Here is a 17,809-nt window from a genome sequence, read left to right on the forward strand (position 1 = left end):
AAGTGATATCTGTGCTTTTTAATATGCTGTCTAGGTTTATCATAGCTTTTTCTCCCAAGGAGCAAGCATCTTTTAATTTCATGACTGCAGTCAACGTCTGTAGTGATTTTGGAGCCAAGAAAATAAAGTCTGTCACTGTTTCCATTGTTTCCTTATCTATTTGCCATAAAGTGATGGGACCAGAGGCCATAATCTTCATTTTTTAAATGTTGAGTTTTAAGCCAGATTTTTCACTCTCCTCTTTCACTTTCATCAAGAGGCTCTTTAGTTCCTCTCTGCTTTCTGCCATAAGTGTGGTGTCATCTGCATATCTGAGGTTAATGATATTTCTCCCAGCAATCTTGATTCCAGCTTGTACTTTACCCAGCCTGGCATTTTGCATGATGTACTCTGCAAATAAGTTAAATAAGTAGGGTGACTGTAAACATCCTTGATGTACTCCTATCTCAATTTTGAACTACTCTGTTGTTCCATGTCTGGTTCTAACTGTTGCTTCTTTCCCTGCATACAGGTTTCTCATGAGGCAGGTCAGGTGGTCTGGTATTCCCATCTCTTTAAGAATTTCCCACAGTCTGTTTGATCCACACAGTCAAAGGCTTTAGGGTAGTCAGTGAAGCAGAAATAGATATTTTGAATTTGTAAATGTAATAAGTCAAGTATTTATCCTATTTCAAAAATAATCCCAGCTTTACAGAAATGTTGCAAGTTCAAAACAAAGATTTTTTTTCCCCCATGAAATATTTATAATTTGCTGACATGATGCCTTTTGACTCCCAAATACTTTAGTATAATTTCCTGCAATCAAGGACATTTTCAAATATAACCACAGCATAATCATCAAAATCAGGACATAAATATTTTTATATTACTACCATCTAATCTTTAGAAATCATTCAATTTTCACCAATTGTCCCCAAATTCCCTTTAGAAGATATGGATAAAACTCAGAATCTTGTGTTGCATTTCTTTTCTTTTTTTTTTGGCCCTACCATGTGGCTTGTGGAATTTCAGCTCCCCCACGAAGGATGGAACCCGGATCCTTGGCAATGAAAGCACCACGTCTTAATCACTGAACCACTAGGGAATTCCCCATGTTGAATTTGAAATCGTGTCTCTATAGTCTCACTCAACCTGGGATAATTTCTCAGTCTTCTGGATTTGGGTTTGTCTGTGTTTTCTCTTGATTAAATACTAGCTATGCAACTTTGGCAGGATTTCTACAAAGGGGATGCAGAGCTCTTTTATTGCACCTTAATTAGGTGAGGAACAAACTCAGTTTACCTTTTTATTGTCATATTCTCTTTGATCATTTAGTAAAAGTGGTGTATTCCAAGCTTCTGCATTGTTCGCTCTGTAATAAGCATTTTGTGGGAGATACCACATAAATATTCTGTTCTTCATCAAACTTTCCATTTATTCATTTAAGTAGATCTGTATAGACTCATGGTTTCCTATTTTATACCTGTTGTTTTCATTATTTGATGCCCAAACTGTACCAAATTTGGCCAGTGAGAACCCTTTCAAGGTAGAGTCTGTGTTTCTTTGATAAGTTTGTTTCATTTTTCTGGAACATCTTTGCTTTCTGGTACAGAAAGGGATCCCAGACTCTTTAACTCTCCCTGGCAACCCACTCCAGTGTTCTTGCCTGGAGAGTCTCAGGGACAGGGGAGCCTGGTGAGCTGCCATCTATGGGGTCGCACAGAATTGGCCACGACTGAAGCGACTTAGCAGCAGCAGCAGCAGCCTCAGTCCTAGAATCAGTTATTTTTCTACAGATCCCTTCTTCCCTTTGGCAGAAAATAGTGTTGAGAAACTAAGATCTGGGTGCTAGGTGTGCTAACTTACATTGGGTGTTGCTGCTCCGAGGTTGTCTCAGTGGACAGAGTGTTGGAATATGTATGCATACACACAGAGGCGTATATTCTGTATCTGTTGTATTTACTGAAAATGAAAAGATCACACCAATACATCCAATTCTAATTTAATACCACTCTACTATTCCACACTGGGACCTGACACCTCGAGCCAGACTATCACCTCCTCCGTGAATACATCCTGCTCACTGCATTGGAACTGGGGACACCCTACTCTGGGCTCTCCTACCCCGAGCCTGACACTGAGCCTTGCTTGGCTCCACCTAATTGCCTTAGAACTGGGTTGCTTAGAAAGGGAAGGAAGGCAACGGGAAGGAGAAGAAGAAGCATATGTGCTTAGTCACGTCTGACTCTTTGTGACCCCATGGGCTATATAGCCCGCCAGGCTTCTCTGCCATGGAATTTTCCAGGCAAGAACACTGGAGTGAGTTGCCATCTCCTACTCCAGGGATCTTCCTGACCCAGGGGTTGAACCCACATCTCCTGGGCCTCCTGCATTGGCAGGCGGATTCTTTACCACTGTGCTACCTGGGAAGCCCCAGAAGGAGAGACAAATATTAATCTAAAATTACAAACGGCCTCTGAATATCTTTTCTGCCCAAAAGTCACCTGCAGGGGCATATTAGGAAAATGTGTTCTTCACTCTTATGAGGTTCTCATTTCTCTAAAATCTCTGGTTTCCTTTAGATTTCATTTTCTCAGCTTTATTGTCATGAAGTTCACATTGTCTAGGCACATGAACATATTAAGCACTTCAATCATTTTATGCATCAACTCATGGGATACTTAAGATTATATTTACTCATGTGTGTGTGCTAGTCACTCGGTTGTGTCCAACTCTTTGCGACCCCAGGGATTGTAGCCTGCCAGGCTCCTCTGTCCATGAGATTCTCCAGGCAAGAATACTGGTGTGGGTTGCCATTTCCTTCTCCAATTTACTCATGTAGTACTAATGAAAACCTTGAAAACCTTTGGACAGTCTTCCAACCTCTTATGTCAGATGGTAAAGAATCTGCCTGCAATGTAGGAGACCTGGGTTTGATCCCTGGGTCAGGAGGATTCCTGGAGAAGGGAATGGCTACCCACTCCAGTATTCTTGCCTGGAAAATTCCATGGACAGAGGAACCCGGCAGGCTACAGTCCATGAGGACATAGCTGAGTGACTAACATCAAATTCAGTGATTTTAGGAGATAGCACTGCCATGTAGCATAAGGCTTTGACTAATTCTGTTTGGCAATACTAGGACCTAGAATATTTTTGGACATTTGGAGACGTGGAAAATCTGAGGTACAATGTAAGTACTAATTACTTTATCTTTGAAGAAGCAATAAGATTTTCTTCCACGAATTACTGCAATCAGCTTCAGTGTTTAGGGGGAAAAAATTAGAAAAACCTCAAAGCAGATTAAGACAATATTAGTACCACAGAAAGACAGTCAAGATCATGGTTACCTCTCTAATTTCTTTATCAACTTTTATTATTCTGATTTGCCTTATAGCTACTGGACTCACTTATTATTCTAATTTGCTTTTGATTATAGGAGTCATTTACATTTAGCAAACCATTAGGGAGGGCACTATCTACCACATTTGTAGTTAAGTCTTTCTTCTGGAAACGTGGTCAAAAATGACAACTTGTGTGTAGAGCTCTGTTAGGATCGGGCTTCTAGTAGAGTTGTCACCAGGTTGAGCCTAAAATACACAAATCATGTTGTTAGTCAGGTCAGTCCATGCACATAATTCACATTAAATGAATTTTCTTCTTGCTTCAATGTTGTAGCAAATAGAACTAAGAAAGTTGTATCCATGGAAACATATCCAAGTTTCCCCCCAGATTCTTTTCCCAGGAGTGGTGATAATTCCAATCAGGAGCTCTGAGGCCCTGGTGATGACATTACTGAAAATATCTAGGATCAAAGTGGTGTCGCAGGTTCATACTTGTCTAGACTCTGCTGAACCCCACGGGTCACTAACTCTGCAGAATTCCTAGGGAAGGGCTTTGCACACACAGGTGATTGCAGGATAACAAGTTAAAAAGGACCCTATCTTGATTTCAAGTTTGTCAAATAAAAATGTCTCAGATTTAGAATTGGTTCAGATTAGTGGAACTAACTACCTGTCCATCGTGGGTTTCATGAATAGCTTCTTACTCGTTTGATAGCTATTTGATTTACATTTTCCCCCCTTTACATTATAATCCATGAAAAAAAGATTTGGTCCTTTTACTTTTATGCAGATATTTTGCCATACTTACAAGGCCCCCAGAGAGACCCTCTGGGAGAAAGTATTCACTAATGTGGTGCTTATAAGAGAGAAAACAGATCCGGAAAGAGCCAGACCGTATCTAGTATTAGTCATTGGGCCCTTCCTGTATTTGATGTACAAAAGAATGAATGATGTTACTTGCTCTCTCTCCTTCTCTTGTAGGAAGAGATGATAAGGATTTAGATCAGGGACTAGAGAGAAGCTTTGATATTACCTTTCCCCCTGGTATTCAATTTCTTGTGCTAGTGAGAAAGAATATATCAGACCCATCTTCTGTTAAAAGAATGAGTAAAATTGTAAAGATTTTGAAACAGGGAAAACAAAAAGAGTGAGCGTCTTGAGTGGCTTACCCATCCATGTTTTATTCTATGTTTGTGCTATTTTATAACTCATTAAGTTGGAGAAAACTGATAATAATGCAAAATATTCTTCTCTACAAAGATGCAAACTAATTGTGCTCAGTGGCACACCACTGATTATTGTTTCATCTTGAGACGTGTTTTACATTAATTTGTAAATTAATGTCAATCTTTCGTTTTCCCTATATGTGTTCTGATTTTTGACTTCTTCCTTGAACTGCTTACAACATCTGATTTGTTCACTGTATAATTTAAGAATAGACAAAATTTTTGACACATTCATTTTACATCACTATGAGAGTCACAATTAAATCCTTTTTAGAAACACCATCTTGTAAATATTTTGAAGCTTCCAATTTGATGCACAGTGGATTCACCTGACAGATGAATAGTTTGAGTAGCTGGAATGTGTCTCTCTTGGGTGACTTAAACTCTCTATTTCTTGGTTTCCCTTGGTAAATCCCTAGTAGCAACAGAACTTTAACTTTGCTGATCCTCTGTTTCTTCACATATTTTCCTTTTTACTATGTTTGTGTTTTGTTTTTGCTTTTGGAACTTTTACAATGAATAAATTATTCCCTCTTCGTGACAACTAACTGTGATTTGGAACTTGATTTTATGGCTTAACCTTTGCGTTTTCTGTAAATAGATGAAGAGATGACTGAGATTTATTCTTTTTTGGAGCAAGAAACAACAGAAAATCTGAGTTGCTATTATGATTTTTTCTTTATTTGTCTACTTGTCTTCTTTGAAGAAATTAAGAATCTCATGCCCATCAGGAAAGAGGACAACATTTTTGATACACGGGCAGGTTACTTTTTTGTGTTTACTCTTGAGTTGTGGTTATGTTTAGACTTGAAGCTACAAGATCCCTATGTGTCTCTCTATATATGTTTAGAATTCATAAAGACCTTTGCATCTTTATGTATGAGTACGCAGTATTTTTCTATCTCTGGAGAGAATTAATAAATTAGATTTAGAAGTCCCCTAAATTAAAGAAACTGTTCTGATTGGCCTGTAGAGCTCTTATGTAAATAAGTTCTTATGTAAGTCAAATATTTATAAAATTCCAGGAAAATGTGGAAATTAAAATTTTGAAACTTTTTCATTTTTTTTTTTTCCTTCCTGTTTGTCCATGCAACATGAGAATCTTCCCCAGCCAGGGATCAAACCCATGTCCCCCATGTTGGGAGTGCAGAATCTTAACCACTGGACTGCCAGGGAAATCCAGAGTTTGATACTTTTAATGTGCTATGCTTAAAGAGTATTCTCACAGAAATGATTTAAAATTTTAAGGTCATACAACTGAGATAAATATTTGACAAATCAGAGTAGTGTAATGATTTTGGTTTAACACAAATAGCTTTTCCTCTGATTTATCAGTGTTAGGTATAACATAAACATATATTTTATTCTACTGCACTTTGTGTTTGCTTTTCTTAAGCTTATTGATGCATACTGATAAAATAAGCTAACACTACTCTGATACAATCTGTGATATAATGAGAAATCCATATTCAACAAAATCAAATCATTATTCTGACAACTTTAAATCATCAGTAATTTTGTTTTTTACTGTCAACTTGAATAAAATTACTCAGATCTTTCGGTAACATAAAAACTTAGATAGCTATTAGGTTCAATAGCATAAAGAATATTCATATGATATCCAGATAGTTTCTAATCATGATAGAATACTGAAAATTTGATGCCTAATTATTAAACTTAACTTTAAGTTTATATACTTTTGCTTATAGCCAGTGAAAAGTTCCTATATTGGGTCATGTTAGTGAACATGTTCATTTTTTCTCTTTAAAAAGATATGTGTGTGGCTATACAAAGATGCAACATAAACTTCTCTTGTCTGTGAAAATGTCTTTGGAAGAAAGGAATTCGTAGCTATCTACCTCTAATTTTCTCCATGAAATAGAGTTACTTTGGTTGAAAAATCATAATTAATATGAATGGCTGAGAAGACATCATAAGCAACGTTATTGTTGTTTAGTTGCTGAGTCTTGCCTGACTATTTTGCAATCCCGTGAACTATACTCCACCAGGCTCCTCTGTCCATGGGATTTCTCAGTCAAGAATACTGGAGTAGGATGCCATTTCCTTTCCCAGAGGATTTTCTCTACCCAGGGATTGAATTTGCATCTCCTGCATTGGCAGGTGGATTCTTTACCACTAAGCCAACTGGGAAGCCCCATCACAAGCAACAGGGATAGACTAATACCACAGTCTCTTTGCTTTTGTGTTTCAAAGAGAAAATAGTCTTAACCTGTAGTGGAGTTTTTTTTTTTTTTAATTAATTCTTATTGGAATATAGCTGCTTTAAAATTCTGTGTTAGTTTCTTGCTATACAGCAAAGTGAATCAGTCATATGTATACATATGGATAAATATATATCCAGATCCACTCCCTTTTAGATTTCCTTTCCATTTATAGTGGAGGTTTTATAACAGTGTATAGTAGCTATATATATATATATACATAATATAGTACTATATAGTAGTAATTATCTATATAGTATATAGGGCCTTCCCTGCTAGCTGAGCTGGTAAAGAATCCGCCTACAATGTAGGAAGTCCCAGCTCATTTCTTGGGTTGGGAAGATCCCCTGGAGGAGGGCACGGCAACTCACTCCAGTATTCTTGCCTTGAGAATCCCCATGGACAGAGGAACCTGGAGAGCTAAGTCCATGGGGTTGCATAGAATCAGACACGACTGAGCTACTAGGCACAGCACAGTAATTATATATATAGTATCGGGCTTCCCGGGTGGTGCCAGTGGTAAAGAACTCACCTGCCAATGCAGGAGGCATGAGATCCCTGGGTCAGGAAGATCCCCTGGAGAAGGAAATAGCAACCCACTACAGTATTCTTGGCTGGAGAACCCCATGGACAGAGGAGCCCAGAGAGCTACAGTCCATAGGGTCACAAAATGTTAGACAAGACTGAAAGTGATTTAGCACACACATATATAGTATTAATTGTATATACAATTTTATATATAATTTATAGACTTATGTAGCTATCATGTATATATGTATAAATATAATTTATACAATTTCTATATATTTATAATTTATATATGGTTATATAATTACTACTACATACTGATATAATTATATATAAATAACTACATAATACATATGCAATAGTGCTTTTCAGGTTTTTTTCTTCTTCTGTTATATCTCAGAACCCCTGTAAAATCTCAAGATTTACTGAGAATCACAAAGAATTTTTATGTGAGTTATAACTATCAATATTTAGTATATTGGAAGTGGAAATTGAGAAAATTTAAGATAGTGATTCATTTGACCGTAGCTATGATGAATACATATTGAAATGCTAACAGAAATAACATCTTAGTGTATATGTGTATATATATATATATATATGTATATATAAGTTATTTTGAGTTCATGGATCTCCTGAGAATTATTGTGACATGACAAAGGAAAATGAAAGACAAAATTTGGAAGTAAATTTTACTTGCCTTGGTTTATAGTACTTGATTCTGAAAAGAGTAATGACATGCTAAAATTTCAGTTAAGTTTGCCCTATCTTGATGGGCTTGCTTACTGGTTAATTCCTTTACCTACTATATAAAAGGTACTTTTTTAACCTTCTTTATAACTGTCAAGGTAGTAAATATTCCAAGTTTTACATGAATAATTTTCCGTGCTTAATGTTGAATTTATTACATTCTTAATTGTTTAAGAAAAAGAAAAAATAAGAAACAAAAGCAAGGAACAAAAATTCCTCATTTATAAAGAGCTAAGGTTCTTTATAATCATGTTAATGTAGTGTTAATTTATAAATGTTGTATTGTTTTAAATGTTTAAACAGTTAACTCGGTATTGTTTTTGCAGCATCCTGATCCTATCTTAACCAAGTGTCCAAATATCCTCTGATAATTTTTTTTTTTTTTTTTTTTTTTACTGATTTTGCCTTCCTATAATTGAATCTTGAGTATAGAAAAAATTAAACTTTCCAGTTATATTTTACACCTGAAACTATCTTTGAGATTTCTCAGAGGGCTTGGAAAAAAATCACAAAGATTTACTTTTTCACCTTTGAAGAGAGCTGCCAGAAAGAGCTAAATTTTTCTGTAGAATTCTGTGGGCAGATTTGCTATTAATAGATCAGAAGGGGTGTTCAGCCTTGCAGAGGTAGACTTGTATAGGTACATAACGTTATTAATATAAATATTTCAAAAAATTTTGGGGAAGTCCTGGGAGTTATGTCATTGACCTTGCTGTCTTATAATATGGCTTTACCCTCAAGGAGAACACTGATTCCAACTCTTGGGAATATTTCCACCAGATTTTCCTATATATAGCAGAGTTCTGGTGGTGCTGAACTTGATGATATTAGACAATGGTAGCATGTTATGTGTCATCATTTCAACTATTGGTTTTAAAGATACAATTATTTAGGTCTTACTGCAGACCTTACTAAGCCACTTGCTTGATGTTCCTGGTACAAACAATTATATCTCAGGATTATTTATGTCATATCTCAGTGTTTTTTCTTCTATAAAATTATTTTTATTCACTTTTCTGAATCAATTATAGCATTCACAAACTCCTTCTGAAATAAATTTAATCATTATCCTTAGATAGTTTATCATATTTCTTTATTTGGGGTTGGAGAAGAGGCAGGGAATTTGTTTTGAATGCCACAGAGAGAAGTAACCTTTTCTGTTTTCTGCATTATTTTTATTCTGAACTCTCATCAGACTGTTCGCACTTGAAAATTACTAGTAATAATCACTCACCTATTTTAAGTCCCTCTTATCTACAGATAGTATTGTTTTGCTCTGATGCTTCCCAGAAGTGTCTCATAGTTACAGGTGAGAATCTGTGTCTTCAACTAAGAAGAAAGTCTCAGGATATTGTAGAAAAGAACTGTATCGGGTATGTCAATTACTGACACTTCAAAGCTGAGCTAACATAGATTAGAGAGCTTTCAATCTGCACCACCAATGGACTGAGTCAGGATTTCCAGGTTCTGTTTTGGCCAAAAGAGAGGATGGCATAGGACAGCTAACCAAAAATCCACTGGAGCAGGAATCAATTATAACTGGGCTGAATAAACTCTTAACAGAAATTTTACTGTGGCTATTTGTCTGGAATATTGTTGATATTATTTAATGTTCTATTTTCAGATATCTAATAATCACCCTATCTCCATTTCATTAAGTAATATGTAACACATACAATTTAGTAAAGTCTGTTTTTGTAATATGAAGCCAAACATTCAAAAATATAAAAAATTATTTTAAAATGATAGCTGATTCCCACTTATTCCTCAGTCATGTTCGACTCTTTGTAACCCCATGGACTATACAGTCCATGGAATTCTCCAGGCCAGAATACTGGAGTGGGTAGCCTTTTCCTTCTCCAGGGGACCTTCCCAACCCAGGGATCAAACCCAGGTCTCCCGCATTGCAGGCAGATTCTTTACCAGTTGAGCCACAAGGGAAACCAACTTATTCCTCTAGGATTCAGAAGTTTATATTGTCTCCTTACTTTCCATGGCCATTTAGTTATTTGCCTAGGTTCAGTAAGGCTCTGTCATCTATAATTGTACATAACATAATTGTACAAATTGAAAAACCAAAGCCTTGCCTAGAATGTCATACTTGAATGAAAGCAATGCCTATAAAGTGCTGACCTATTCCTTGACTTAAAAAGCCCAAGAATATTGTATATTATATGCTTGCTCAGTCGCTCATTAGTGTCCAATGCCTTGTGACCCCATGGACTGCAGTCCACTAGGCTCCTCTGTCATGGAATTTTCCAGGAGAGAATACTGGAGCAGGTTGCCATTTCCTCCTCCAGGAGATATTCCCGACTCATGGATTGAACCCCCGTCTCTTAAGCAGGCAGAATTTTTACCACTGGTGAAGTGAAAGTCGCTCTGTCCTGTCCAATTCTTTCCAACCCCATGGACTATACAGTCCATGGAATTCTCCAGGCCAGAATACTGGAATGGGTAGCCTTTCCTTTCTCCAGGGAATCTTCCCAACCCAGGGACCGAACCCAGGTCTTTCACATTGCAGGCGGATTCTTTACCAGCTGAGCCACGAGGGAAGCCCATTACCACTAGTGCCAGCTGGGAAAAACACTATATGTAACTAACTTTAAAATATTTGGGAGACCTAGTGAACAGAGGAATTTACACAAATTTATAGGTATTTCAGGTGAAATATGGTGGAGAGCATTCCTTGGGCTTGGTTTCCTAGCCTCAGGTCAAAAATAATAGACGGTTTAAAAAATCCAATTTGAGATTTCTTATGAAAATTTCCAAACCCAATTTAATTTAGTATTTGTTCAAAATTGTATGGATTTAGAGTTTACACGGGCAGCTTAAGGTGTCCAAAATGGTAAAATAAACCTTTTGTTGCATCTTTGTGAAAAATCAGACAGCTGTAATGAGAGCAGCTTTATTTTATAAGAATAAACTTTCTTTGAAATTATTACGATAAAAAGAGGAGAGGAGGTGCTCAGGGAAAACTGTAAGAGATTTTGAGAGTTACATCTCAAATAGTGGCTATCTTGAATGCTCATTTAGATTTTTTCATCTTTGATATTACAACTCTGTAGAGTCAGATAATGATTTAAATACTTCATATCTGTACAAATGCAAGACAGTTGTACTTGGTAGACTGCAACTAACTTTTGCATTGATTTTAGTAGATCAATTGTGCATCTAGTTGTAAATTCATTTCAGAATTTCTTATTTCCTTTATATGCCTCTGCTCTGAATTTTTCTTGGCATCAACAGTAATAGCTACCAGTTTGTTATTAATTAATGAGTTAAAAATCTTTGACACATTCAGTTGAGTAAAAAATATATACACATTCTATCTGAGAATCATGATTCTATTTTCTTCTAAAAATTGTTCCTTAACAATAGATAACAAAAGTGCTAGAAATAATCTCACATATACAGCAACGACAAACATTGCAGTCGGTTGAAGAAATTTAGCACTTAGAAAACTGACTTCAAATTCACAGGCATGTAAGGAGTTGCTATTAGTAAAAGACTTCTGCCTGAAGTCACTACTAGGTCCTAGGAGAGATGGGACTCCAAGCCAAATATAAAATATAAGTAAAACAAGATATTGGGATAAGATCACCAGTTAAAAATTACTGAAAAAGAATAATTGACTGAACAAAGTAAAAAGACTCTAACCTTATTCTATAAAACCTGAGAAAAATTGTAGATTTTAATGTATAAAGGAAACAAAAAACTTTGTATGAAAGAAACTATTAGTAAAATATTGCCCAGCCTTAGTATGGGAATCTTTTTGAACATAGTAACAATTGGAAGAAATCAGAATGGGACAATAGTTTGGACTATACAAAAATTTAAAATTTGTATGCCAAAAACATAATTGTTAAGATAGATATAAAAATTGTAATGTATCTTTAAAATACGACAGCCAAAGGTTTTCTACTTTTTATATATAGAATACTTTAAATTTAATTTAAAAAAACCACTCAAACTCCATCGAAAATTATGTAGAGGGCAATAACTAATACAGGAGAAGAAATATAGTATACTAACACGCATGTGAAAGAAATGTTCACTCCTGACAACAATCTAAAGTGAAAATTAAAGTGACCTCTAATAAATTTTAACTATAAGATGAACAAAGCTTCAAAAGAATGCAAAATAGAGCATGGTTTTTGGCAGCTTTAAATAGTTCAGGTATAACTGTAAATTGATATGGTCTGACTGCAAAGTGATTTGACAATATCTCTCTAAAGTTTTACAATGTATGTATCTTTTGACTAAGCAGTTTCCTTTTTAGGAGTCCATCTTAAAGAAAAACATCAGAAACTTCGTTATAGAGAGTTGTTATTTAAACCTAGGGAGAAAAACAGAAACCAACATAAGTGTCCATGAGTGGGAAATTCTTATATAAAAGACGAGCGCTTTATAGGATGGAGTGTTAGTCACTCAGTAGTGTCTGACTCTTTGCACCTCGGGGCCTGCAGCCCACCAGGCTCCTCTGTCCATGGAATTTTCCACGCAAGAATACTGGAGTGGGTAGCCTTTCCCTTCTCCAGGGAATCTTCTCAACCCAGGGATCAAACTTGGGTCTCCCGAATTGCAGGAGGATTATTTACAACTGAGTCACCAGTGAAACCTCTTATAGGATAGAACATTATTTACACTGCTTAACGGCTTGATTTTTCCATTTTATAGTGTAAACAAACATCTATCCATACTAACACAACAAATTGAGTAAATATAGCTTTAACTCATTTTTAGCTAGGGCTTCCCTGGTGGCTCAGCTGGTAAAGAATCTGCCTTCAATGCGGGAGATCTGGGTTCGATCCCTGGGTTGGGAAGATCCCATGGAGAAGGGAAAGGGTACCCACTCCAGTAATCTGGCCCAGAGAATTCCATGGACTGTAAAGTCCATGGGGTGGCAAAGAGTTGGACATGACTGAGCGACTTTCACTTTCCCTGGTGGCTCAGTGGTGAAGAATCTGCCTGCCACTGCAGGAGATGCAAATTTGATTCTTACGTTGGGAAGATCCCCTGGAGGAAGAAATGGCAACCCCCTCCAGTACTTCTGCCTGGGAAATCCCATGGACAGAGGAGCCTAGTGGGCATCAGTCCATGGGTCACAAAACAGTTGGACATGACCTAGTGACTAAACAACAATAACAACAATATTACTTCACTGCTCTGATGTATCATAAACTATTTAATTATTGCCGCCAGTCATGGACATAGGGATTATTTCCACTTTTAATCTACTGCAATTAGTTTTTTACTTTTTAACAACTACTCGTTTTTCTAGTTTTAACAATCACTACTTTTTAACAACCTTCACTTTTCTAAATTGGTACAGCACCAGGAAGCAATATCTGTTTACCTAGCCCAATTCAGTAGCGCATTAAACACATTCTCTTATTTAATCATCACAACAACCTTGTGTAAAATAGTTGTTTTTAATAGATTTAACAGATGATAAAACGGAGGTAGAGAAGTGGTCCAGAGGAGTTAAGGAATTTACCCTAATCACAAAGCTGATAAAAGTTTAACTCCAACTCATTTTCCCTATTGCCCCTCTTAAACAGCTTTTCTCTGCCTGAGTCCTAGGAGGTGTTCCCCAGCCTTTCCCACCTATCTTGTTCTTTTTCTAGTTCCTTTGAATTGCTCTCAGGCATTTTGGAGAGTCCTAGGTCCTCAGGTCTCAAGTGGAATTCATTAAAAGGCTTAGGCAGGTTTCTGAATATCCTAAAATATTTTTATATTACTCTGTGTATGCCAGCACGTGTGCATTTTCTTTTCTGAGCAAATCTATAAAATGTGTCAGAGTTTTAAAATAAGTTGTGTTTCCTAAAAGGTTAAGAGTCTAGTCTCTGGAGCAGCCTCATGTGCTTGTGAGGTAGTGTTCTGGGTTGCCAAGTTGGGGCTTGCCATTTGTTTCTTTGTCTTACCATGATTATTTTACTCTTGCTTCAGCTTTTTGAGGCAATATACATCATCAAGGCCACTAATATGTACGCTGAAGCTCTCCCACTAGCAATAACCACTTAGAGGTTATCAGCATGAGATTTTTCTCTCTTGACAGGAGGCTTGATCACTGTTCATGCTATTGTGTTCCATGTTCCAACATATTTCAATATCCCTCAACCTGCTTTGGGATTTCAGTGCCTCAGAAACTGTAAGCATCTACTGGGGTGGTGAATTGTTAAATAGTCATGAGACTTGACTACTTGTTTAGCTGTTAAGACTGAGAAGAAATCATGCTCTCTTTGAATAAGCAATAATTCCTTGACTGTGGTCTTGACCAACACAGACTATGCCCGACTCCTGTGTTTCTAGCACCTGCCTCTCTGGCATTAGTTATCAGGTCTTTGAAACCATGAAGGAAACAATTATTTTGTTCCTATTTAATCCTTTCATTCAGCTAGGAAAGGAAATGTTCCATTCTTTTCCATAGTCCTTGTACTGATTTGTAACACATTTTGTAAAAAAAGTGAGCATGAATTGGGGCTAGAGCTCTCTTCCTCAAATTTCTCCATTCTCGCTTCTCTTTTGGTCTGTATTACTTTTGGCTCATTTGAAAAGACTCTGATGCTGGGAAAGATTGAGGGCAGGAGGAGAAGGGGACGACAGAGGATGAGATGGTTGGATGGCATCACCGACTCAATGGACGTGGGTTTGGGTGGACTCCGGGAGTTGGTGATGGACAGGGAGGCCTGGCGTGCTGCGGTTCATGGGGTTGCAGAGAGTTGGACAAGACTGAGCGACTGAACTGAACTGACTTTTGGCATAATGTTTGATTAGGCTGTCCTTCTAATCAGAAGCTTAACACAGCAAATTTTCTTTGTCATGCATGTTTTATTGTATACTTTCTCTTCACTGCAGTGTAAATATATACTTTTCACTGCAGATAATATACTTGGATGGTGAAGAGTTGTCATTCACACTTTCATTACCAAGCATTGATATATATATATATATATATATATATATATATGTAAATGTATATATATAATTTTAAATTATATATTTATATATTTAATTTTTGTCTTTCTTCCAGCTCACCTTTTCTGCGCCACGCCTTGTGTATGAGTTCATAAGTATTGGCCACTTAACAACAACATGCTTATCTCCAGGGGTTGTTTCATAACACTGCATATAAAATTAAAATCAGTTTTCCAGGTCAAAAAGAGGGCATAGCATTTAAGTTTTAGGAGTTTAAATTCATAAAAGCTAATCTCTGTTGTGTAATTTTTAATGTATTCCTCAAGGCCATTGATTTTAGCAGCAGTTTGTTAAGTAAATACTTAATTTATATGTGGTAGACTTTCAGTTCAGGTATACCAGGTTTTTGCCCAAGGGGAGAAAACATTTAAAAGCTTCTGAGTATGTGGGTGTTTTAGGGCTATAATCAACCAAACATTCAGTAATTTGGGCAGCAAAACCAGAAAACTGGCAAGGCCTCAGCTCTACTTAATAACTGCGACTGTGCCACAGTCAAAAAGCAGTACGTACAAGACGCCTCTGAGGAAAACCCAGGAGCCAAAAAAGTGGTGCTGGTCACTCAGTAAGTGTCCCCTGCCCCGTTAACTCAAGGTTGTGTGGAGGTGAGAGAACAGTGTTGGAGACTTTCAAGAAAGAAATCATGGCTTCTCTTAAGTCTATTCTGTTCAGTATGCATTTTTCTTGACAATGTCCAATAGGAAATATACGTGGGCCCTGTAAAAGACACCCTGTAAAACTGAGGACCTTCACTGGGAGGGTGGAGCTTCAAGAGAATAAATTCAAACCATCTGCAGAAAGGATGTAGGAATGTTAGGGGCCCCCATTTTGAGAAGAGAAGTTTCCAGCCTATGACGGGCTCCATCTGATTTTAACATAGTCAGTGAATTGGGAAGCAGCATTAGGAGGCAATTAACACCTTTCCTACTAATATAGCAAGTGTTTGGGTGGAGGGTGGCTTGGGAGGAGTGGAGCAGAGGGGCAGGAACTGTGAGGAGGTACTGCTGCAATGGTCCTCTAAATCAAGCAAACAAACAATTCACTCCCCCAAAGAACAAAAACATACGTTGTCATTAGAAGTAATTTTTAATTTTAAACCTTGTTCACCTAGATATTCTTTTGCTTATAGAAAAAGAAAGTAAAATTTGACTTCCTGTTTTTTTGTGTTTTTTTGGCTTCTGTATCAGACAATAATGACTATACATTTACTTTTTAAACATAATAAAATACCAAGAACCTAACACCTTGCCCTTGCCCTGGACACCTAGAATCAGCACTCCAAAGCAGGAAAGGACTCCCAGGGTTAACTCACCTACCAAGGAGAGAAAAGTACCAGAGTCAATTACTCAGGCAATTTTCAACTAAAAATAGCATCAGCGCTACATATGTTTCAAGTGTCTAAGATCCTAAAATATTTTAAAGTTAACCTCAAAAGTTTCCAGGATTATTTTTGGCTTTCCTATTCTTTGGCAAATATTTAATATTCAGTTTATTCATTCCATAGATGTTTACTAAGCACCTACCATACGCTAGCACTGGAGATACAGTGGCAAAACGACCAAAAATGGTTTCTGCCCCACATTTCTGTGTATGCTTCACAAGTCTTTGTCACATATGTTTCATGTGAGCCCCTGGACTGACCTGCCTGACAAAATGATTCTTGGTGAGGCCATGATAGCAAGAATGGGTATCGTCATCCTCATTCTATCATGATCCAAGTTAGGAAGGAAAAATGGCTGCAATTTATCAATGAAAGTATCTCTTGAGGTCATTGGTATTGTGGTGGAAGTTAATCCAGAAGCCTTTGGTGTGTGGTCTGTACTTTCTAGTTGGTTTGTGCAATCTCAGAAATATGTAATTTACACTACATAAAATTAAAACTGTTGATTTATAACTTGCTTTAGAAGAATGAAGTTTGACTACCTTATGGACATATGAAAAGGTGTGCGCATGCTAAGTTGCTTCACTGTGTCCAACTCTTTGTGACCCTATGGACTTTCCTCCTCCAGGGGATCTTCCCAACACAAGGACTGAACCTGTGTCTCTTATGTTCCCTGTATAGAGAAACAATGAGTTGAGTCGAGTTCAGTCACTCAGTCGTGTTTGACTATTTGCAACCCCATGGACTGCAGCACAGCACCAGGCCTCCCTGTCCATCACCAACTCCCAGAGTTGACTCAAACTCATGACCATTGAGTCAGTCATGCCATCCAGTCATCTCATTCTCTGTCGTCCCCTTCTCCTCCCACCATCGATCTTTCCCAGCATCAGGGTCTTTTCCAATGAGTCAGTTCTTCACATCAGGTGGCCAAACTATTGGAGTTTCATCTTCAGCATCAGCTCTTCCAATGAATATTCAGGACTGATCTCCTTTAGGATTGACTGGTTGGATCTCCTTGCAGTCCAAGGGACTCTCAAGAATCTTTTCCAACACCACAGTTCAAAAGCATCAATTCTTTGGCACTTACCTTTCTTTATAGTCCAACTCTCACATCCATACATGACTACTGGAAAAACCATGGCTTTGACTAAATGGACCTTTGTTGGCAAAGTAATGTCTCTGCTTTTTAATATGCTGTCTACGTTGGTCATAACTTTCCTTCCAAGGAGTAAGTGTCTTAATTTCATGGCTGCAATCACCATCTCCAGTGATTTTGGAGCCCCCCAAAATAAAGTCTGTCACTGTTTCCATTGTTTCCCCATCTATTTGTCAAGAAGTGATGGGACCAGATGCCATGATCCTAATTTTCTGAATGTTGAGCTTTAAGCCAACTTTTTCACTCTCCTC

General features: G+C 37.3%; 1 protein-coding gene across 2 annotated transcripts in view; it reads right to left on the reverse strand.

Annotated features, from left to right (window-relative positions):
* Positions 1–3,470: 3,470 nt before the first annotated feature.
* Positions 3,471–17,809, reverse strand: part of CFAP299 (cilia and flagella associated protein 299) — a 637,609-nt gene continuing 623,270 nt past the window's right edge. For both annotated transcript variants that reach the window (XM_061145195.1, XM_061145194.1), the window contains one exon: positions 3,471–3,566. In XM_061145195.1, the coding sequence (XP_061001178.1) occupies positions 3,471–3,566 (96 nt within the window). The remainder of the gene's footprint in view (positions 3,567–17,809) is intronic.

Source organism: Dama dama, chromosome 6 (assembly GCF_033118175.1).
Source record: "Dama dama isolate Ldn47 chromosome 6, ASM3311817v1, whole genome shotgun sequence".
NCBI classification, from domain to species: domain Eukaryota; kingdom Metazoa; phylum Chordata; class Mammalia; order Artiodactyla; family Cervidae; genus Dama; species Dama dama.